Consider the following 22211-nt stretch of genomic DNA (forward strand, 5'->3'; position numbering starts at 1 on the left):
GGAATGAATGCATTGGCTTAGCTTGCTTCGAGGCGGTGTTATTCTATATTTTCTGCAAAATCTGAACGTGATAGTCGGAAGGGGGGAAAATGTGTTGCGCTGCCTAGCCCTGCCCAGCAAAGGCTGTCTGTTTTCTTGCTGCAATTTCCCGCGTGATGTGTCCTCTGAGCAGAGGATGGGGAGCCAAGGATTCCCTTGTCCTGGCCCCAGTTGTACCAGTCCCAGAAGTCCCAGTTGCAACTTTGCTTCCTGATCTGAGCAAAGCCCCCTAAACCTATGTCTTTCCATGTCTAATTCAGGAGTCCTTTAATAATTTCTGGAGGGAGGGGACTCCATCCTGAGGAACAGAGGACTGAGTTGCCTTTCTTTAGGTGTGTTGAGCCCTTATAGCTCCTGTCAACTTGTGTTCAAACCTCCTGAAAATGAACCCCGCCAAGTCTTCGGAGCCTAGTGGGAGTGCAGGCTTCTCCACCTGCTTCTCTTTGGAAAACGGAGCTTTGGGACAAGTTGTTAAATCTCTACAGCAGGCATAAATGCAACAGGTATACCGTAGTATTCGTGTTTGTCCTTGCAAAGGTGTTCATAGGCCATTAGCAAGTCTGAAGCGAAGCTCCTCGGGAGGGCTTGGACCTCAGTATGCTTCAGTGCAGGCGGGGAGAGCTTGCAGTCATCTACTGGAGGACTCCTTGAGCCATAAGATTTAAAAGGAGGAGAATATTCTGGAGCGTTAATCTAATGGTGCAAAACCCAGTATGCTGAGAAGGGACTGGCCCTCCCCTCACCCCATTTCCCCCAGGGCAGCTTGAAAGCTGCCTCCCAGCCGCTGTGTTGCACTAATGCTGGTGTCCCTGGCTCACAGCAGCCGGCCAGGTCACGAAGACCTTTCATTGTAGCAGGCACAATGCGGGGATTTGCTCTTTGTTGCTCCTGACAAAAGGGCGCTCCGGCGGGTGCTGGGGGAGCCAAGGCTTGTTCACACCCCAGCTCCCCCAGCAAGCCTTGCCATGGTGCTGGGAGGGGAATTTCTGCACATGCAGCTTGTGGTGGACAAAAAGCCACTTCAACGGTGACTATTCTGAGGGTGACACCCAACGGTGGTATACGAAGGAAGCCACTTAACTCCAAGGGTCGGTCTAGAGCTGACCGACTTCTGTGCAGATGAGCCAGTTGACTTCAACCAGGCTCCAGGTCTTTCAATGGCTCTGCCTTTTCTGGGCTGCCTGGGAAGAAAGCGGCTCTGCTTTTGGCAGTGGTGGGGCAGGGACACTAGCCGGAAGGTGGGCATGGGGACTTTTCCTTCTCAGCATCACAAAATATTTGCAAAGGGGTTGAGACTGGTTATTAATCCAACTTGTACTCCTTTCTTGAAGGTCTGATCTGCATCCTTCTGGATTCGTAGGAATGCATCCTTGGATGAGAGAAGAGGATGCATGTATGCATGGTGGGAGGTAGTAGTGAAGCTAAAGAAATTACAAAAACCACATTGCAAATGGAGTAGAAACACATCAGGGGATGTTTTCAAAAACCCAAGGTGTTGGGAGGTGGAAATCCTATTAATTTCCAGTGGTGTTTCATGTTTCTAAACCGCTTTGGTGCATTGGGAGCTCTCCTTCATCAGTCCTTGGTTTCAAGCAGGAGTTACAACGCATTCCTGAAAGATCCAGTTAACGGTTCCTTTGTTCTCATTCTCCAACGGCCTTTTCCTCTTTTCCTTGCCCAGGGGCTGCGGTGAACCTGACTCTAGTGACACCAGAAAAGGCTATCAAACTGGCAGCCAATGACTTCTTTCGGCATCACCTCTCCAAAGACGGGTGAGTAGGGGCTGCAGACCTTTTGCGTTCAACTTAAAGGACACCGGCTCTTGGGACAAGTCTGGTGAGATGTCAGGGCAAAGGTGGAATGGGGTGATGTGACGGCTGAAATATGAGTTGACCTTGAACAGCTCAGCCGGCGATTACATTCGGGCTAAGGATGTAGCGTCTAAAATAGGAAGTGAAAAGCACTCCACTGGATGACTGCTTTTTATTCAAGCTTCTAAAAATAGTCCCAGATCTAAGCCAAGGTTAGCAGATCCAGAATTTGTAGGCAGAATATTTGAGAGGAACCCAATGGCACCGATCACTGCTCAGACAGCTGCTGGGAGGACCCTTGTCCTCAGCGTCCTATTGGATGCTGTTACGCTCTTTCTGGCTTGAACAGATGGCAAGTCAAGTTCTGTAGACCCCAAACTTAGCATCCCTCTCATCCTTTTGTAGCTTGAAAATAGTTTTAGAAAGGTGGCGAATCTGAATTGACAAAGGCCACTTGCAGCATTGCCCGGCAGCTGACCTGCAAATAAATGCTGAAGGAATAAAATTATCTGTTTAGCTTGCCAGTGGGGGTTGGTTCATGTGAATTAAATGTGAAATAAGATGCTAGCTGAGCAGTTGAGAGGGGCCAGACCCTGAATATTTAATGCTGTCTTCACCAAGATATTTCCCTTGCAATTTGGAGAGCACTTGTGACTCCCTTCCGACCGAGACCTTTCTCCAGAGACAGCCAGTGAAGGGCACTGTCTCCAGTCCTCAGTGACAGCAGTTAGGATCATATCCCAAGCAGGCTGTTTTCTGACTCTTCCCATCAGCAGTGATGAGGTGGAGCCTCCCTGAAAATGCAAAGCTCTGCCACGATTACTTGGTTTAACAACTTCCCATAACGTACCACATCAGTCTCGGCTGCCGCAGATCAGCGGCTCAACAACTTCGGTGGAGATTGTGGACTGACGCAGGTTGAGGATCTAGGGTTTTTTTATGTGCCTAATTTTTTTTCATTCTGGAGTCTTTTAAAGTAGCAGCCAACGTACGTCTGTGTGACTCATGGGCTTGCAGCTGTTTGTGATTTTCTGTCTCTTCAAATAGTGTCTCTTCTGTGCTCTGCTCAGACAGTGGGAGGTAATGATGTCCTTATTGCTCCTCGCTTCTACCAAGCGGTGGGTCTGATCCCTGCAGCAGACAGCACGGCGGGCCCTGGCGTACTGCAGTAGACAGGAGCACAGCTTTTTTTTTGCCACCACCTACGAAGTGGGGGCTTAGTAGGTTGTATAGGGGAGACAAAAGGCTGCCAAGCTGCCACGCTTTGTACCGCCACTGAGAAGGTGGCGCACGGAAGGAATCAGACCAGCATTGCAACATATTTGGCGTTCTGTGAGAGCAATCGCTGCTGTGATGTTTCAGCCGTTAAAACATGACGTGCCTGTCAGTAGATCTCGTGCACCATGAGATGTAAAGACCTCCTCACGGGACAAATGTGTGTGTCTGCCTCGCAGTGCTGAGGCAGGCTTTGAGGAGGTGTTTGGGGCACTGGGATACAGCCGTTTCCACAAGCACGATGTGCTTGATTCGGAATAAAAGAGCTAGAGGGTTTTGCCAAGGATAAGATACCCTGTTCTCCTAACACACACGCACTGATGGGACTGGCACTACAGTGACCTGGAGCAGGAGTGTGATACCGCTCAGGTAGTGGGGAGCCTTTGTGTCTCGACACGAAGCATTTTTAACTCCTTTAGAGAAGAGAAAGGTTGGGCCACAGTTAGGTGACAAGAGCCTAGGCAGCATGTGGAGTCGGGGTCACTCATCTCATTCAGCCACCCTGGGGGGCTTGGATGAATGAAATCTGGTCAGCACTGCTCGTGAGGATAGCCAGCGTGAGCTGGACAGAGAGGCAGAGCCTTGATACTGCTGTGATAGATGGTTTAAGGTGTTTCTAACTAGAAATGTCACTCCCAGATGTGATGGGAAAGAAAATGCCTTGCAGGCTGGTATAGGCTATGAACCTGGGATCTAGCTGGAAGGTCCGGTGCATGCTTTGACCTTGCTTAGTGCACGGGGAGCAGGGTGTGATGGAAAAGGCCATGACATTACCAGGGAGGATAAGGACCCTTAGAAACTGCAGGGCAGCCAGCTGCTTATCATGGGATCCTTTTCCTCCATGCTAGGGAAATCCCAGGCCTGGGGACGGAGTATGTAACCTGCCGGAGGGGTTGTGCCTGGCCGTGCTGCAGTCCTTGCATGCTACCTTGCCTTTGGCAGTTCACAGGATCTTTTCCCATCTGGAGCGCGCGTGGCAAATAGGAGCGATGGTGAGGGGCCATTTCATCGAGTCACGAAGCTGTGTGTCCCCCAAGGGTTTGCCTTGCTCTTGCTCCCTCTTCCCAAGCTGCTCGCAGTCTGCAGGTTTCTCCCTTGAGATGCTTCTGTCCCTCCTCCCGAGTTGTCTTTGTAAGACAGGGCAGGATTAGCAGTGCTGGAATCCAAACGCCTCTCCTACCCAGGGCCGAACAGGGTACGTACCTGCTAGCCCATAGCAAGGCTGGGCCACCTATTTCACAGCTCCAGACAAAGCCTAGGTATGAACAGCAAAATAGCTCAGGGATTAGGTGAAGATTCAAGCTGCCTGCCCTGTCAATGTGGTTTCATTTCTGGATGTGTAATTGCAAGAGTCAAGGTGTTATATGGTGTAAAGCGCAGCTGGGGGAGTTAGGCTCAGCGTAAGGCTGTTTTTAATGGTGAGCCACCAAGATCTTGGTTCAATTCCATCAAAATCCTTTTTGCACAAGCCAGACTATCTGCTATACATTCATAGTGTGCTGCGCTCTTAGGGCAGCATCCCAAAGGATGCTCTGGTGCTTTTCTGACTCAGAGCTGCAAAAGTCTGCTGGACCTGTTTGACATTGAATGCCTTTGTGGCTAAACTTCTAGCACTTGTCTTGCTTGAAATGTGTTGTATGAATTGGAGGTCCTTGTCTGATAAAATGTGCATGTTCTATCAGTATTTGCTGATTAAAATATGCTGAGTGTGTCCTCCACGTGCAAGTGGAATAAGCACGTGTGGTCCAGAGAGAGCGTGGCAAATCTAGCATGACCCAAAATAGCCGCAAGTTACGCAACAACTTTTAGTGTGCATTAGTTTTTTATTTTTCCTTTGAAAAACTTAGTGTTGAAATGAACTTGCTTTTAAACTGCTAGGGAAAAAAAAGTGGCATAAAGCCTGTTTTTTGAAAGGCCAGGCTGAAAACAACACCTGTGGCGTAGGAAGCTCCAGGCTGCAAATTGCTGGAGAGTATTTTGGGGATGTATCACTGCAGGTTTGTGCTAGACTCCCTTTTCCCTGGCCGTCCTCTTGGATGCTGCTGGAGGTAGAGCACTGGGGCAGCAGGACCTCATGTGGGACCTTGTGCCATTGTTGGTGCGCCCATCTCCCTAAGTCTGGAGATGTTTGTTCCTGCAGCCCTCTCCACCCTGGGACTTGCTTGGGGGGGCACTTCTGCCCGTACAACACTTTCCCCCTCCTTTTGATGCAGGAAGAATGTGTGCTCACAAGCTAGGGGACTTGATTTCTGCTTCTTTGCCGGTTTCTATTTTGATGTCGAGACCGTTATGACAGCCCAATGCTACAGCTTCTTGTTTCATGAGGAAACAAATCTCTGTTGGTCCTCCCAAGCTGTCCGGGAGCAAGGGAGACCTGGGTGAGTTGTGTGATTGCTGGAAACCCTCTTGCTATGCCATGGAGGAAAGGAGGAAAATCAAGATACTACAAAACCTGAAGGGCACCCTGTGACCCTGACTGGGAAAGACAATAGGGGTCAAACATGGTCCTGTGATGATTTTGGCCTGAGGGCCTCTGCAGTTCCCAGGAGAATCACAGAATCACTAAGGTTGGAAAACACCTGTAAGATCATCAAGTCCAACCATCAACCCAACCCCACCATGCCCACTCAACCATGTCCCACAGTGCCACGGCCACACATTCCTTGAACACCTCCAGGGATGGTGACTTCACCGCCTCCCTGGGCAGCCTGTTCCAATGCTTCACCACTCTCTCAGGAAATAATTTTTTCCAAATATCCAGCCTAAACCTCCCCTGGTGCAACTTGAGGCCATTTCCTCTTGTCCTGTCGTTTGTCACGTGGGAGAAGAGAGCAACACTCACCTCCCCACAATCCCCTTTCAGGTAGTTGCAGAGAGCGATGAGGTCTCCCCTCAGCCTCCTCTTCTCCAGACTGAACAACCCCAGCTCCCTCAGCCGCTCCTCATCAGACTTGTGCTCCAGACCCCTCACCAGCTTCGTCGCCCTTCTCTGGACACGCTCCAGCACCTCAATGTCCTTCTTGGAGTGAGGGGCCCAAGAAGAAGAAGTAGAAGAGGTGACCCACAAGTCTTCAGACAGGTCCTTGTTCCTGTGGCACTCTGTGCTGGCCGGACCACGCAGCTGGGAAAGGCAGGACACAAGAGAGAGAGAGAGGGGAAACTTCCAACCTTCAGGCTGCTGGAAACAGATGGGATTTTTTTTTTCCCTCTGGATTTCTAAATCTGGATGTGTTGCGAGACCCGTAAGCTCACAGCTGCTGTTAAAATAGCAGCAGCTTCATTGTCCGGAGCAGAGGATGTGAGAAGAAGAGTCACCAGGGCTAAGTGAAGCACTTGAGTGTGAAGCATTGGGTATGAAGCTAAGAAAGCGATTTAAATCCATAGTACCCCAGCATGCATTTAAAGTACATTGTTCCTTTTTGGGTGCTCAGCGTGTGAGGCCTCTTTTGATAGATGTGAGTATTGCCTACTTTTTATGTCCTCTTTGAATTTAAGTGTTAAATACTTCATAAAACCCAGTCCCTTTAAAGCGCCCTGCAAGGTTTCATGTTTTTCTCCAAAGTGTTGAGTGGCAGACAGCCGTTGTGTTTGGCATGTTTGGTTTTTGTTGTTAGTTTTTCACATTCTTGGTTAAATACTCTGCCTTGGCTATAGCAAAAATTGTCTCGTGGCTTTTTATAAAAACAATTCCTTGCTCATAAAAACACTCCAGTGTCCCTGGATGAGTTTCCTGCTGCTCTTCTCCAAGGTGTGTTATTCCCTTACATCTCCCGTCCTCTTTAATCTTGACCTTCGTTTTGTTTGCTGTTCTGGAGGAAAGGCTGGCAATCTGCTGACTTAGCGGCTCGGCTTCCTAGGAGGACCAGCACGATTGCGTTAATTGTGTCTTTGCTGATGCCAGCAAATTTTCTTCCTTTCTGCTTCCCTCTGCCTTGTAGCTTTGCTCAGAGAAGAGAAATAACCAACTGTAATCCTGAGACAAGCAAGGCGCTTTTCCTTCTCTCCCACGCAGATGGGGAGACTGGAGATTGTCCTCCATTGCCTTCCCAGCTGACACGTCTCCCCACAGCTCCTTCCCCCATCTGCTCCTCTTTCAGGCTCTCCTAAAATACTCGGACCATCTCTTCTGTGGCATCTGTTTGACTAGCCATTGCATGGCCCGGTTGATCCTTGAGCTGCAAAATGCTCGTCGACAGGCTGTAAAGTGAGGCTCTTGGTTTAGGAAGGAGGGATGCTGCTGCTAGTCCTGGTGCTGAGCTGCTGTGCCACCTTGCACATGCTGTGTTTTAGTCTGTCTCTGGACAGGAACCCTTTTGGGCCAAGGCAGCCTCTCCTGTAGTTATCCACTGGATGTCCAGACGCTTCTTTAATGCAGATAACCCTCGTCCAACCCACCGGCACTTGTAGGTGGGGGAATCCAGCCCTTCCCCTAGAGAAGGAGGCAGTTAAGAGCTGATAATCTCACTGTGCCTATTCAGGGATAGCTGTTTGGGGGGGGCGGTGTCTTTTATTTAGCACACAGAGGCTCAGGGAATTAGGGTAGGTTGAAGTTGTAGGCATCAAAGGTCAGCCAGAAAGTAAATGCACTTTCAACTGTTAATCTAGAGGGAGCTAGAGTTGGGCTGTTTAATCACAGAATACACCCATGAGAGGAGCATTGCCCTTGTCTCCATTCCAGGCGCGTGTCTTGGGACAAAGCACGGGTTGTGTCAGTGTTCAACATGCCCAGACGTGTTGCCCTGTCCGTTGTTCACTTCCAGAGACATTCGTATTGGAACAAAACACTTGGCATCTCCCACCAGGGCAAACCTGATGTAATGGGTGCAGGCACAGAGTCACCTTCCTCTTGATTTAGTCCAAACACGCAACACAGAGCTCCTGCAGCCAGAGATGGGTTGTGCCGTACCTGGAGTAACGACTGCCAGAGCGACATTTTATCTGGTGGCGTAACTTTGAGGTGGATCTGTCCCACATCAGTGCTTTGTTTTGCTTGTCTGAGGCATTTTTAAGCTGGCGCTGGAAGTCAGAGGGAGCTTGTAATGGGAACTTCCTTGCTTTTACATTTCCCAGCATTGTAGCTCCAGCTTTTCTGAAGCGCAGTTGTAATAGCTTGTTGTTCCTTCTTGGAAGATCAGGGGTTGGGTTAAAGGGATTGACTGGCAGTTTGTGTGCACGTCCCCATGGGACTGCGGCAGACGGGTTGCCCTCCCTTTGAAGGGCAACTGCTGTGTGTTGGTCCCCTAATTCATATCAAAGACCCACTATTTAAATTGTTTGAAAGCAGCTGAGTTGCTCTGGTTTGAAACTCTTGGGGAGCTTTCTACAATCTTTTGGGTTGATAGACCAGAGGTAGGAGTTATTCTATGAGTGAGGAAGGTGACGTCAAAGCTGGGGACAGTAGCCTCTTGGGTAGCAAATAGGAACATATGGCTTTGTATGGATGTTTCACAGAATCATTAAGGTCGGAAAAGACCTGTAAGATCATCAAGTCCAACCATCAACCAACCCCACCATGCCCACTCAACCATGTTTCACAGTGCCACGTCCACACATTCCTTGAACACCTCCAGGGATGGTGACTCCACCACCTCCCTGGGCAGCCTCTGCCAGTGTCTCACCACTCTCTCTGTAAAGAAATTTTTCCTAATATGCAGCCTAAACCTCCCCTGGTGCAACCTGAGGCCATTTCCTCTTGTCCTATCACTTGTCACTTGGGAGAAGAGACCAACACCCACCTCACCACAACCCCCTTTCAGGTAGTTGCAGAGAGCGATGAGGTCTCCCCTCAGCCTCCTCTTCTCCAGACTGAACAACCCCAGCTCCCTCAGCCGCTCCTCATCAGACTTGTGCTCCAGACCCCTCACCAGCTCCGTCGCCCTTCTCTGGACACGCTCCAGCACCTCAATGTCCTTCTTGGAGTGAGGGGCCCAAAACTGAACACAGCATTCGAGGTGCGGCCTCACCAGCGCCGAGTACAGGGGCACGATCCCCTCCCTGCTCCTGCTGCTCACACCATTTCTGATACAGGCCAGGATGCCGTTGGCCTTCTTGGCCACCTGGGCACACTGCTGGCTCATCTTCAGCCGGCTGTCAACCAGCCTTAGGTCAAAGATTTCCTGTCTTTGGAAATCTTGTCATCCCTATTCCAGAATGGCTGGTTTTGGTCCCTGCCCAAGCACAGTCAACTCCTACGTGGTCAAGATTTTTCAGAAACTCAGAAAAAATCCTACTCTGCTCCCATATGACATCAATATACCGATGCTTTCAGAGATCTTAACTTCGGACTGACGCGTTGCTCTTGAAAAACCCTCCGTAAACCTTTAGTTCCTGCTTTTTGACTTTCTTACTCTTCAGCGATGGTTTGAAATTCTAATTTAGAGCGAGTGTGAATCTTCTCCCCCTCCCATTTGACACTGTTGATTTGTCCCTAATTAATTGCATGTCAGTTAAAAAAGTGGAACAACTGATTTCTGCCAGTGCGGAGTTGGGGGCTATTGTGTACATGTTATATTTAACACCCTCTTGCTGTGATAAAAGATGGTTTCTGCATTTGTAGGACCAGATCCTTGCCGGTGTTGCAGCTTTTGAAGTTAGTTGAGATGTGCCAGTTTTTAAACTACTGAGGATAAGGCCTGTGGTGCCTTAAATATTTAAACCCCTTCGTCATCTAGAGATGAACTGTTTTCAAATTCCTTTTATGTGCAGACTGGTGAGGTATTGCAAGGGGACTCTGACCCCTGTATGGCAAATTTTAAACCTCCTGACAAAAGATTTGCTTATCTTAGGCTATTTTTTTCCTTGGACTCCCCCCAGTTCCCAGGATATGCAAACCAAAAGCTGAAAGCCCTTGTTCTAGACGCTTTTGATGTACCTGTTTGACATCTCTAAAATACACCCAGGCGCATAAATCCTTCGCTGGGTCACGCTGGCGTAGCTCCGTGGAGTTCAGTCAAGCCAGGCTGACTTTTGTTGGCTGCAATAATGGTCCATAGACGAACAGGTAGGGCAAATCTTCTTGATCTTTTGAACTGCGTATCAAAGCAGTCGCCCTGGGTGAAAGCTGGGAGACGTGTACTCCAGGGATGCTCCAGGGTTCTTGCTAAAGTGGGAGATGCTCTGCTGTGCTGGCAGCCAGCTCCTTTGGGTGGTTTGCTTCCTCCCACGGCTGGGCTAGACGTTGTGCAGCCTTGCTGCTGGCTGTACCGAGCCGTGCAGAGACTGGTGCTGTGCTTCAGGCCGCCCGAGAGGCACAGGTTGGCCACCTCCAGGCGTCAATGCCGGGGGGGACCTCTGGATTTGCGCGCCCTAATACCTGCGTACCTCCAGGAAAGCTTGCTGCGCACACTTCAGCGCCCGTGTGCGTAAGTCCGTGGGAGGGATTGTTCTTTGTGGCTTCTCGTCTAGGGGGGGAATTTGGAAAGGAGAGACCGTGAAATGTTCCTCCTTTCAGCATCGCAGGAGAGCTCTATATTTAGTTGCTGGTAATCTCCGTTGTGGCTCTGCGCCTTTAATCCCCTGCTCCAATATCCTTCCTGGAGAAGATGAGAGGTGGAGAAATCAGCCCGGCTGACGTCGTCGTGGACCAGCAGGATTACGGCGCATCTCCCCTCCCTTTCCTATAGGGTTGGCATTGAAACTTCTTTGCTGGCCTGCAGTGCCGCAGCTGTGCTGTGCGTGTGCGCGTATGAAACCCCCGGTAAGGGAGCGTGGCTTGGTTTTGCAAGGGAATAGAGCGTGTCATTGTGGGACTGCTTTTGCCATAGTGGCGAGACTCGCTTTGAGCAGATTACGATGAGGTATTGCTGCAGGAGCAGGGCTGGGAGGAGTAAAAATAGTACTTGCATTTAAAACAGGAAAAAAAGAGGAGGCTGTTTCCCTCTGGCTGTGTGATTTATATGGGTTTTGGGTTTGTTTTTTTTTTGTCCTCTTAGAAAAGAGCAGATCAGAGGCACTTTTTAATCAAGTCAGTGTTTTCTCGTGCCAAGGGGTGAGATTTTTTACAGGGTGAAAACTCATCAGTTTCTGAAAATTGAGGCTTTCTGAGCATTTGCGTCCTGAGTTCCTCTTTTTAGCCTTAGCTAGGCTGTTTTGTGGCTTTGGGGTGGAGGGAGCTATGAAATGCTGCGTTTTGTTAGGCAGGAACACGTTGCTGATAATCCCTGCTGTCTAGTGCAGAGGATGCGCAAAGCTGCGGTGCTGGGGGTCCATCCCATCCCTTGTGCCTCAGGCAGGGCCAGTTTAGTGCAAAGGCTACTTTTTCAGGTTTGGAAAGGCTGGTGAGGTGAAACAACTCCTAACCACAGGGGCACTGCCTCCCTGACTCTCGTGTTCGCTATTTATTTTGCCTTAGGTGGAGAACTCTAAAGCAGCAACTCGAATTGTTTCCCCCCTTGCTCCTTGCCCTGTGGTCTCTGTTTGTGGAGATGTTGACGGTGTTTAAAGGACTAGGCTGGCAGAAGGAAAGCTGCTTATCCCTCTTAATGCTCAGGTCCTCCGGTGCCCTCTGAAGCGATACCTTTTCTGAAGGCTTTCTCCTCTGAAGTGATACCCTTTCTGGGGGGCAATGTCAGGCTGGAAGAGAGCTGCAGCTCTCTGTCTGGGGCTGGAGAGGGTTGCGTGCTCCCGTCTGGGGTTCTTCTGGGCTGGGCTTGTGGCTTTTTCTGAATGTTCTGGTTTTGGGGCCAAAATAGGGTCTCTTCCTCCAGATCGGGTGATGCCGGCAGAGATGCCAAGCCTGGGCTATGCTGTACTGTCAAGCCTGGCAGGTTCTCCCGTCCCCTGGGCTGCCTCTCCTGTAACCCCCAGGGTCAGTGGTGTGGCCCGAGCCCCTACACCCAGCTGCCCCGGTGTTACTCCAGGCCACCTCCTCCGACTGACTCTTTCTCTCTTTTTCTTCGGGCAGGAAAAAGCTGACGCTGCTGAGGGAGATGCTGGCGGGCTGCGGTGCGGGTACCTGCCAGGTGATTGTCACCACTCCCATGGAGATGCTCAAAATCCAGCTGCAGGATGCCGGGCGAATTGGTACGTGGGTTTCTCTTCCCTGTGCACTGAGCAGGCAGCGGGAAAAGAGCTGGGACTGGGCTGTCAAGGCAGAGGAGGAGGGAATGTGTGGAGAAAAGCCTTTTCCTTCCCCCTACTCTCCCAAGGCAGAGGAGGAGGGAATGTGCGGAGAAAAGCCTTTTCCTTCCCCCTGCTCTCCCAAGTCAGAGGTATCTCTCAGGCTGTAGCAGAAGTTTCTCCTCCTCTTCCCAGCTCATTTCTCCTCACCCTTTGCTCACCTGGCTTTGCAGAAGCCCTTGAACTTACAAAAGGTGATGATTATTTTTTTTTTTGCTCAAAGCAATAGACTTGGCAACAAGTGAAACAGCAAATGCTGCTGGTGGATGGAGAGAGACAGGAGAGATGACTGAGGGGTCAGCTTGTGAGTGATTAAAACTTGTTAGTTACTGTGCACCCAAGAAGGGATTAGCATCTTCCAGTGCTTCTCCTGTGGTGCTTCCTCCATCTCCATGTTTTCTGATGTCTATTCTCTCTTCTACCCTCCTGTGGCACCTCCCTAACAGCTTCCCACAGGGATGTGTTCTTTCCAAATGACTTCTCCCCTCTTTATCTTCTTTTTTTTTTTTCCTTTGGACAAAGCAGCAGTTGTCTCGGCTGAAACAGTAAATAAAATCCTCCTGGCACGCTGGATTCGGAAGAGGTTTGGGGTCAGGCTCTCGGGGCTGTGGGCAGGAGCTGGCAGGCAGAGGCAGGAGGGAGCGCGAGCCTTTTGGGCGAAACACGGGGGTGTTTTTGGTGAGAACGCAGACCAGAGTCTGGCACGGAGGATCTGGGCGAAAGAGCTGTTCGCTGTCGCCTTAATCTCTTCCAGAGGTCAGCCCAGGGTACGGCCTTATTCCCCAGGAGCCCTGCATCGCACTTAGATACCACGTTTGTGGCCCTTTACGGAAAATGGTCCTTTAATCTCTCCTTTGATGCGCCGTTCCTGAATAATCACAGATTTACTTTGTCTTTCCTCTCTTCGCTCTTCTTAATGCAGACCTTATCCTCTTTGTGCATATTATTTTAAAATGTTTGAAGGAATTAAACCGTGGTTTGACGGTTCAGAAGAGGTTTTTGCTGCTGCGAACAGCCTGTTCTCTGTGTGGCGAGAGACCTGTGGTGTGCTGGTGGCAGCCAGAGGATTGCCTACAGATTGAGCTCTCCATCTTCTGGCCAAAGAGCAGAAATGCATCAGTTTGAAAAGGCTGCGTGTATAAATGTGGCGTACCTAGTGCAGCTTTCAAGGGAAGGAAGCAAAGACCAGAAGTGTTGAACCTCCCTCGTTCATTAATATCTTTCATTTGTCCTACTGGGGACTCGGGGACGTAGCTGGAAGCAGGAAGCTGCTCACGGTAGCTCCTTTCCTCCGCACCATGGAAGTCGTGCGCGACGGGCTCCTCCTGCTTAGGTAAAACCAGTCGGCAGGAGAGTGCAGCGGACGGCGTTGTGGTGTGGCAGCAGCCAGCTCTGAGACGGGGACAAGATGAGTTGCCCCAGGCTGAGGGAGATGGGCAGACAGGGAGCAAAAGCTTGCAGGGCACCTGGCTGGCCTTGGTCTGCGTGTTTTGGTGCGCCTGGACATCTGCCTCTTCCTCCTTGTCCCGTGGCACTGGGCGGCAAGAGACTGCTGTTGAGCATCTTGCAAACCAGTGCTCTCTCCTCTCCTTCCCAGCGGCCCAGAAGAAGCTGATGGCAGCGCAGGCCCAGCTCTCCTCTTCCTCTGTGGCGGGGGCGGCGGAGCCAGCGGTGGAAACGCGCACCACAGCAATGCAGATAACAAGGGAGCTGCTGCGGAGCAAAGGCATTGCGGGACTCTACAAGGGCCTGGGAGCCACGCTGCTAAGGTAGGACGGCGTGGGGTTGAGCACAGGGCACCGGCGTTCCTAGTTTGGAACGTAAAGCACCAGCCATCCAGGGGATGAGCCTGCGAAGGGGGTGTTGGCTTCAGGAGGTGCGGGTTTGATTTGGTTTGGTTTCCATGCACAGGTTTTGCACATTAAAGAAGTGAAGATCAGGGAAGTGAGGGAGTCTGCCTTTTATTCCTGGAAGATTTAATTCTGCTGCTTTCTGTGGGAAGTTTTTGTCTCCCCCGTGGTCCATATTTTAACACTATAGAGAAGTCCTTGTGAGCTAGCAAAGCAAAACTGTCAGCCTCCAGAGCGTGAAACGGGTTCTGGCCCGTGGAGCTGTTGGATGCAAGGACTGGTACCCTCTCTGACACTCTTTACCTGGGCTTTCACAGAGTGACTCTCCTCTAGCTTTAACAAAGGCAGAGCTAAAGCAACGCCTGCTGGGACGGGGGGCAGGATGCGAACCTCCTGTAATTAACAAAAGTGGACAAAACGATTGACCTCCGAATGTGCTGGGGTCTTCGGTTTGATGGTTGAAAAATCACAGGGAGGCCATTGACTCTGCAGGGCTGCATGCCTCCCGTGGGCCTGTTCTTTGTGCAGTCAGTTTTGCCCCTGCTGAGTTTCGGCTCCTGTCCGCGTTGCAATCGCAAAGCTGGGATGTCTGCGTTGCGCTCGTGGCTGTGCTGCCAACGCGTGATGCTTGCAGCCCTTTCTTTGATGGTCAGTTTGTTGGTGTCCCCCCCTTGACTTTGCTCACCCTTGTTCTTCTTTCTTCCCCTTCCTCCCTCCCCACCGCAGGGATGTCCCGTTCTCCATCGTTTACTTCCCGCTGTTTGCAAACCTGAACAAGCTGGGCCAGAAAGACCCCAATGTCAAGGCTCCGTTCTACGTGTCCTTCCTCTCCGGATGTGTGGCTGGCAGTACAGCTGCGGTGGCTGTCAACCCTTGCGATGGTGAGTCCCGTGGGGTGCTGGTGGCCTGGCACCACGAGTGGGCTAGGTGAGGAGGAGGATGACCGTGCCAGCCCCTTCGCAGCATGAGCGCACGGGGAGACAGAGGAGGGGAGCTCTGCTGTCTGAGCTGCCTCCAGCTCCGATGATGTTTCCTTTGGCTGAGCTATACCTTTGGCCACAGCTTACACAGAGGTTTGCAGTGCTCGCTAGGTAAGTCAGGAAGAGGGTGTCCTTCATTTCAGTCATTCTTCGCAGGAAGGGCTGCGAACACGCCCCTGAAAAGGCACGTTCCCACGTGGAGTGATAGTATGCAAACCATTGACATGCATGCAGTCACGGACAACCGGGGCGAGTCTCAGATCTGCAGCCTTTGCTCCTGCTCCACAGCATCTGCCTTAAATATTGCCTTGGTTTCTCCACTGTGAAAAACACCAGAAAGTAACTCCTCTCTCCCCAACATTGCACATGCTCCAAGGTGTGAAGAAATGTAAGAGCAGGCTCGTATATTTTAGATATTTCTTCCAGAAGGAGCTGAGTATTTGAGAAATCGGTTCCCACTTTGCAGAAAGATAATCTGAATTTGGAAGCGTTTAAAGCTTAACTCAGCCTTAGAAACCCTGGTCACAGCGAGGGGAGTGGGTTGGGTTTTGGGTGGCTGTGTTTTTCTTTTATCCATTTGTAAAGGAACGGGTTTGTTTTCCCCTGTTTTGCTGATAAATACCTGAAAATGGTCTGTGATCTTGGTGATCTCCTTCCGACTGTGTTTCAAAGACATTACTCTCAGGGTGGCTCTCGCCTGCTGAAGAGCGTGCTGCATTCCCAGTGCTCACCTCTGTCTCTTCTCTTTTTTTCTCCCCAGTGATCAAAACGCGGCTGCAGTCCTTGCAGAGAGGAGTAAACGAGGACACCTACTCAGGAATCCTGGACTGCACCAAGTAAGACTCCTGGGGAAGCAGGCCACCCCATCAGATGTACGGCATCTGCTGCTGCCAGGCAGGCCGTGCGGCTTCCAGACCCCACCAGCTGCTTCTCGGTTTCAGGTTCCCTCTGAACCTGTGCTTTTATCTATCTAGACCTATAGATATATGACCAGACATATAATGTTCATATATATGGGTATATAAAAGAGAACTTCTTCCTGTTTTGAGGAAGGTAAATATAGCATTTATATTTAAATGCTTTTGTCAAAACCCCAACAGTCGTAACACTGAGATTTTATTTCTGCAAAGGGAGGCGATGCTGTGGTTGTCTCTCCCAAGACCCCGTTGTCCAAAAATCCTACAGCATTAAGCATTTCTGTATCAGAAACAGTGTGGCAGCGGGAGTAGGGAGGTGATCGTGCCCCTGTACTCGGCGCTGGTGAGGCCGCACCTCGAATGCTGTGTTCAGTTTTGGGCCCCTCACTCCAAGAAGGACATTGAGGTGCTGGAGCGTGTCCAGAGAAGGGCGACGGAGCTGGTGAGGGGTCTGGAGCACAAGTGTGATGAGGAGCGGCTGAGGGAGCTGGGGTTGTTCAGTCTGGAGAAGAGGAGGCTGAGGGGAGACCTTATCGCTCTCTACAACTACCTGAAAGGGGGTTGTGGGGAGGTGGGTGTTGGTCTCTTCTCCCAAGTGACAAGGGATAGGACAAGAGGAAATGGCCTCAAGTTGCACCAGGGAAGGTTCAGGCTGGATATTAGGAAAAATGTCTTTCCTGAGAGAGTGGTGAGACACTGGAATAAACTGCCCAGGGAGGTGGTGGAGTCACCATCACTGGAGGTGTTCAAGGAACGTGTGGATGAGGCACTGCGGGACATGGTTTAATGGGCATAGTGGTGTTTTTTGGTTGATGGTTGGACTTGATGATCTTACAGGTCTTTTCCAACCTTAGTGATTCTGTGAAGTCTCATATCCCTCCCGGGAGCACTGGCTGGCTGGGCTGTCCCCAGCCACGCTCTCCTCTGACCCTTTGCTAAATTGTGGTCTGGCTGCTTCAAAACACGAAGGGAGTTACAAAACACACGCACTCTGCTTCTGTGTTGCTGTTGTAGCCAGAGTCTCTCGCCATCTGGCTGTGTCTCATACTGAGGGCGGAGTTGGCCCCAACTTTTGACTGGGGGGACCTCTTCGATGCAAGCGTGGGGTTGTCTTAGCTGTACATCCAAACCCAGGCAGACGCTCCTGCTCCTGGCCAGACGTAGGGACGAGGGACGTTCCTGCGTGGCCGTTGGCAGAGCGCGTGCGGGATGGTGGATGATGGGCTGGGGAGGCAGTGCCGGGCGACAGCAGTCTCTGGAGGAAGGCAGAAGGCCAGGGCATGGCCAGAGGCTCTCCTGGCCTGGTGGAGGGGTGGGATGGACGCTTACCTGTCTGTGTCATCTCTCCCCAGGAAGATCTGGCAGAAGGAAGGGCCCATGGCCTTCCTGAAAGGGGCATACTGCCGAGCCCTGGTCATTGCTCCTCTCTTCGGCATCGCACAAGTTGTCTACTTCATTGGCATTGCGGAGTTCCTGCTGGACATGCTCCCCAAGCACCGGGCCTAGTCCCAGAGCGCCTGTGTGTGCCCTCCCGCCCTCTCCGGCGCCGAATTCATCCCCGTGTTTGTCATCCGTGTCGATTGGTGTCAGAGCAACAGCACAAAGGGTTCGCGCGGGGACGCCGAGGGGACGTGGTCTCCAGATGAGCGAACGAGTCCCTTTTCTGTCTCGGTCTGGAACCTGTCCCCTCCCGCTCCTTCCACGGACAATACCTAATTATGCATATATTTTTTTTTTTCTTTCCTTTTTTTGTTTTTAAATTGTCATTCTTAAGGACACTGGTAAGCACAGGCTGGGCTTGCAGACCCTGAAGTCTCCTTCCAACCTTGGGGAGCAAGAGGAATGGGAAAGAAAGAACCTGAGCCCTCATCCATCCTGGTCCCCCTCTTTCTTCCTGGAGTTGCCAGCTATCTGAGGAGGAGCTGGAGGGGCAGCTGTGTCCCCTCGGCCCCTCCTCGGCTCTGCTGGCCCCGGGTCGAGAGCGGGCGCTGCGCAAAGGGGGCTCATCTCATCGCCGCCGGAGGCACGGAGGGGGGGTGCGGGATCTGGCAAGTTCCTTGGCCTGGAAACCTTCATCCCTCCCTTCTCCATTTCTCAAAAATGAGTTGGACTTAGATGAACTTCCTGGAGATCAGAGGAAGGGAAAGGGGATCGTTACTATTGCTTTTGTAATTATTTTTGTTTTAAAGCAAAGGGATGTCCCTCCTAACTAGGTGTCACAGGCACATCCGGGTGAGGTGCAGGGATGAGATGTTTGCTCTGTAGGGAACATATCTGTGGGATCACACGAATGTCCGAAGGTGCTTCACTACTTGGCTACAGGCAGGGGAGGGAGAGGAACTTGGGATCAACTTGTTTTTCTTTGGGGTTTTTGTTTGTTTGTTGGGTTTTTTTCTTTTTTAATACAGGGGTTGTGGGGAGGGAAAACCAAACATCAAGAAACCACTTACATTCCTTCAGCCTGCTTGTCCCCGGGGTGATAAAGCGGTGGCCGCAGGTGTAGATTAGCTGATGTGGGGTGGGTTTGTTTTTTTTTTCCAGCCTGGCCCCAGGTGCCTGAAAGGAGGCACGCGGTGCCCAACCTTGGCTAGAATCCGCCACGCCTGTGCGCTCACCTTGCAAGGTGAAACCACGAGGTCTCCGTGTTCTTTGCTGTTTGACTTGGGTGTGGTTGGAACCGGCCCGTGTGGAAGAGGCGGAGAGTTCCCGCACCCCGAGCAAGGAGCTCCTCCGTGATTACGGGGTCGAGTCCTCGGGATCATGAAAAATCGCCATCCCCCTCGCTTCTGGGGCGGTGATCGATGTTGGGTGACGGGGGGGCAAATCCAGCCCGCTCTGTCAAAGGGACGCTGGCCCAGCTCCCGTCACTTGTCAGAGGACTTCCTCGTTCAGTACTCTCCCGGGCTGTGTAATTAATTCTACTTTAAATGATTTTAAGCGCGAGATCTACCAACCCAACGTGATCTTCTCCATTATTTATTCCATTTGGTGCAATCCACCCGACTTTGGTGTTTAAATTAAACTGGTCGAATTCACTTTTCATTCCTTCTTCTTTTCGCTTTGTTCTCCAGGCGCTTGCTTGGTGTTTGTGTTTCAAATGTATATTTAAATTAATTAAAAAAAAAAAATCCCTGTTTTTAATGTTTAAAAGAAAACCACCTCTGTTTCAACGTTCTTGGGTGAGGTTTTCGCAAAACCTGTGTGTTGAGGGCGTTCTTCCTTGATGGGTCCTTTTTTCTCTTTGAAAAAGTTGTTCTGTGGCTGATTTGTTACTTGTTACTTTGCATATGTGAATAATTTTCTTTCTTTTTTTCCTTCTTAATGACTTCTCCGTGTATCTGGGAAGGAATCTGTGCAAAGACGATGATAGATGTCCGTGCTGTGTGTAGTGCTGTGATGCTGCTCTTGCTCTGGATTTCCCTTGGGTGGATTAAAAGAGAAATATTCTTTTTTTTTTTTTTAAGGTGCCCTATTCCTTGCTGCTTTGTGATTTACAAGGAGGGGCCCTGAAAGAAGCCTTGCCGATAAAAGTAGTGGGGTTTCTTCTTGCCCTTCTCCCTGCAACGCTTGCCCGCCGGAGCTGGGTGAATGCGGCTGCAGGAGGGCGCAGGTTTGTAGCGTGGGGTTACGTTTGGAAGAGAATTTGGTGCAGTGAAGGGCTGAGGTTCCGGGAAAGCCCTCCTTGTCCTTTTGGAGGCTTCTAAAAACCTCTTTGTAAAACTGACTCTTCCTCCCAAAACCTCCAGCTCTTCTTCCACCACGTTGGAGCTGGTGACCTGAACGGGGCTGATTTTTAGTTGCTTGGACACATCCTTGAGTCAGGAGGGCAGCGGGAGGTGGCAGGGGGTAGCGACTGTGGCCCCGCTGGCCAAAAAATAAGAGTTTAAAATAGGAGAATTGCCATCAACTTAATTCATCACCCATTAACAGAAACCTCTGAGCATCGATTGCAGCGGTGAGGAATAAAAGTAAATAAATACGCTTAGAGAAACGCACCTCTGCTCCCCGGGGCAGGGAACGACAGCCAGCATGGGGTCACCTCCTGCGTCCTACCAGGTCCCTCTGGCAGAGGGTCCTCCGCCCACCCCAGGCCCTTTTCCGCCGTACCTTGTCCCATGTCACCCCTGGCCCTTGCTCCTGCCCTGACCATGGCTCTTGTGGCTCCAGTTCGTGGTGTTCACTGCCCTCAAACGTGTTTTGGTGGAGGTGCCCTGCGCCCCTGTCACGGGTTCGGGCGGGTGCGTCGATTTGGGTGAAATTTCCTGGAACGCAAGGAGGAAATTTATTAAAGCCCTGGGGGGAAATTCCTGCAAAGCAAAAGGGAAATTTCCTGGAAAGCAAAGGGCAACCAACCTCGAAAGCGTCGGTAAAATAGCCAGGAAAAGGAAGGGGAAATTTACTTCTAGAGAGCACTAGGAGGAATTCCTCAAAAGCAAAGAGGAAATATTCTGGAAGTTTGTAGAAAGCAATAGGGGAACTTCCTAGAAGGCCATAGGGGGGATAGCCTGGAAATCAAAGGAGGAAAACTCCTAGAGAGCAGGGAGGGAATTTCTTCAACTACCAGGGCAATGCCTGAAAAGCAAAAGTGGCATTTCTTAAGAAAGTAACAGTGCTATTTCCTAGAGGGGAAATTTCCCCGAAAGCAAAGGAGGAATTGCTGGAAATCAAAAGGAAAAATTCCTGGACTGGAAGAATGACATTTCTTGGGAAATAATTGCTTCCCAGGGAGCAAGAGTCATGGGGAAATTTCCTAGAAAGCAATAGAAGTCCTGTAAAGCAGGGAGAAAATTCCTAGAAAGCAATGGAGGACTCTAGAAAGCAATAAGGAAATTTCCCAGGAAGCAAGGGAGGAATTTCCTGGAAAGCAAGGGGAGGGAAATATCCTGCAAAGCAACAGGGAAATTGCCTGGAAAGTGATGGAGGAACTTCCTACAAAGCCATAGCGGGATTTTTTAGGAAGGAAGGGAGAAATTTCCTGGAAAATAAAGGGGAATGTCCTGGAAAACCATGCAGGAGTTCCCGGAAAGAAGGGGAAATTTCCTCGAAAGCAAGAAACATAGGGGGAAAGAGGCCAAAATCCTGTGCTTCAGCCCTGATGACCAGCACTCTAGTCCTTGGGTAATAAATTTGGGAAAAAGTCCTGCGATTCTCTGGGTTTTTTGGTTTGTTTTACCGTTCCCCGCAGAGCTCAACCGGACTGAAGGAAGAGCAACGAGGGCGAGCGCTTGGGCGCGCGTGACCTGCCTGAAATCATGGTTATTTGCTGATTTTCCTCTAATTTAATGCAAAAAATCGACATAACCTGCACCGCAATGGTCCGAGGCCCAGGGTGACCCTTTTCTGTCACGGGCGGCCGTGCCTGGGACCCGCGTTACTGGAAACCAGCTGCTGGGTGCCGCTTCCCCTTTCCGGGGTGGGGGGCCGTGCTGCTGCTGGCACCCCGCTCCCACCTCCACCCGCTCCCCCCCTCGCTTTCGGGGCCGCATGGCTGGTGGGGACCCCCCACGGGGTTCATCCCTTTGCAGGGGTGGTGCTGGCCCTGAAGCACAGACACACACAGGGCTGATGCACCACCCTGGGGTTGATTTTCCTCCTTTTTTTTTTTTCCCCTTCTTTTTTTGGCATAAAACCGCGGTGCCGCCATGCCGGATGGCTGCGCTGGAGATGCTCGCGATGGCCGTTTCGCATACCGAGCAGCCCCCAAATCCCACCGAGGCGCAGAAACCGTGTGCCAGCGGCTCCCGGCCCCTCTCCTACCACGGCCGAGGGCGGCCGGGCTCCTCCAACACCCGCCTCTGCGGATGTTCAACCTGAGAAGCCGGGAGTAGGCGCGATGCCGGGAGCAATGCCAGGCCCATGGCAGCGCCCCGGCTTTATGGGAAAAGAGAGCGCTGGGAAAACCGGCCCTTGGATGTGGGGAGCGCGACTCGCTGCCCTCCTGGGTTTTGCTTTTATTTCTTAATTTTTTTATAGCACGCACTTAGCGGGGAAACTGAGGCAGCCTGAAAGAAGAAGGGTGACAAGAAATGCAATAAATAAGTAAATAAAAAAGCCAGGGGGATTTCCAGCCCCAAGGCCCAGCCCTGCCTTCCCCGGGGCTGCCGCCGGTGCACCCCGGAAAGCCCCGGCGGCGGCGGTGGGTGCAGGTGCTTTCGGGCCGAGCCTGAGCATTTCGGGGTGTCCCCACCACCCGCCTGCCCTTTGCTCTTCACCAACCTGCGC

At 51.2% G+C, this 22211-nt stretch overlaps 1 protein-coding gene across 1 annotated transcript in view; it reads left to right on the forward strand.

Annotated features, from left to right (window-relative positions):
* SLC25A22 (solute carrier family 25 member 22) overlaps positions 1-17919 on the forward strand; it is a 29753-nt gene extending 11834 nt beyond the window's left edge. The window contains exons 4-9 of the mRNA XM_059825713.1: positions 1721-1811; positions 12028-12146; positions 13840-14011; positions 14819-14973; positions 15833-15908; positions 17342-17919. Of these exons, the coding sequence (XP_059681696.1) occupies positions 1721-1811; positions 12028-12146; positions 13840-14011; positions 14819-14973; positions 15833-15908; positions 17342-17495 (767 nt within the window). The 3' untranslated portion in view covers positions 17496-17919. The remainder of the gene's footprint in view (positions 1-1720; positions 1812-12027; positions 12147-13839; positions 14012-14818; positions 14974-15832; positions 15909-17341) is intronic.
* Positions 17920-22211: the final 4292 nt, after the last annotated feature.

Source organism: Gavia stellata, chromosome 17 (genome assembly GCF_030936135.1).
Source record: "Gavia stellata isolate bGavSte3 chromosome 17, bGavSte3.hap2, whole genome shotgun sequence".
NCBI lineage: Eukaryota > Metazoa > Chordata > Aves > Gaviiformes > Gaviidae > Gavia > Gavia stellata.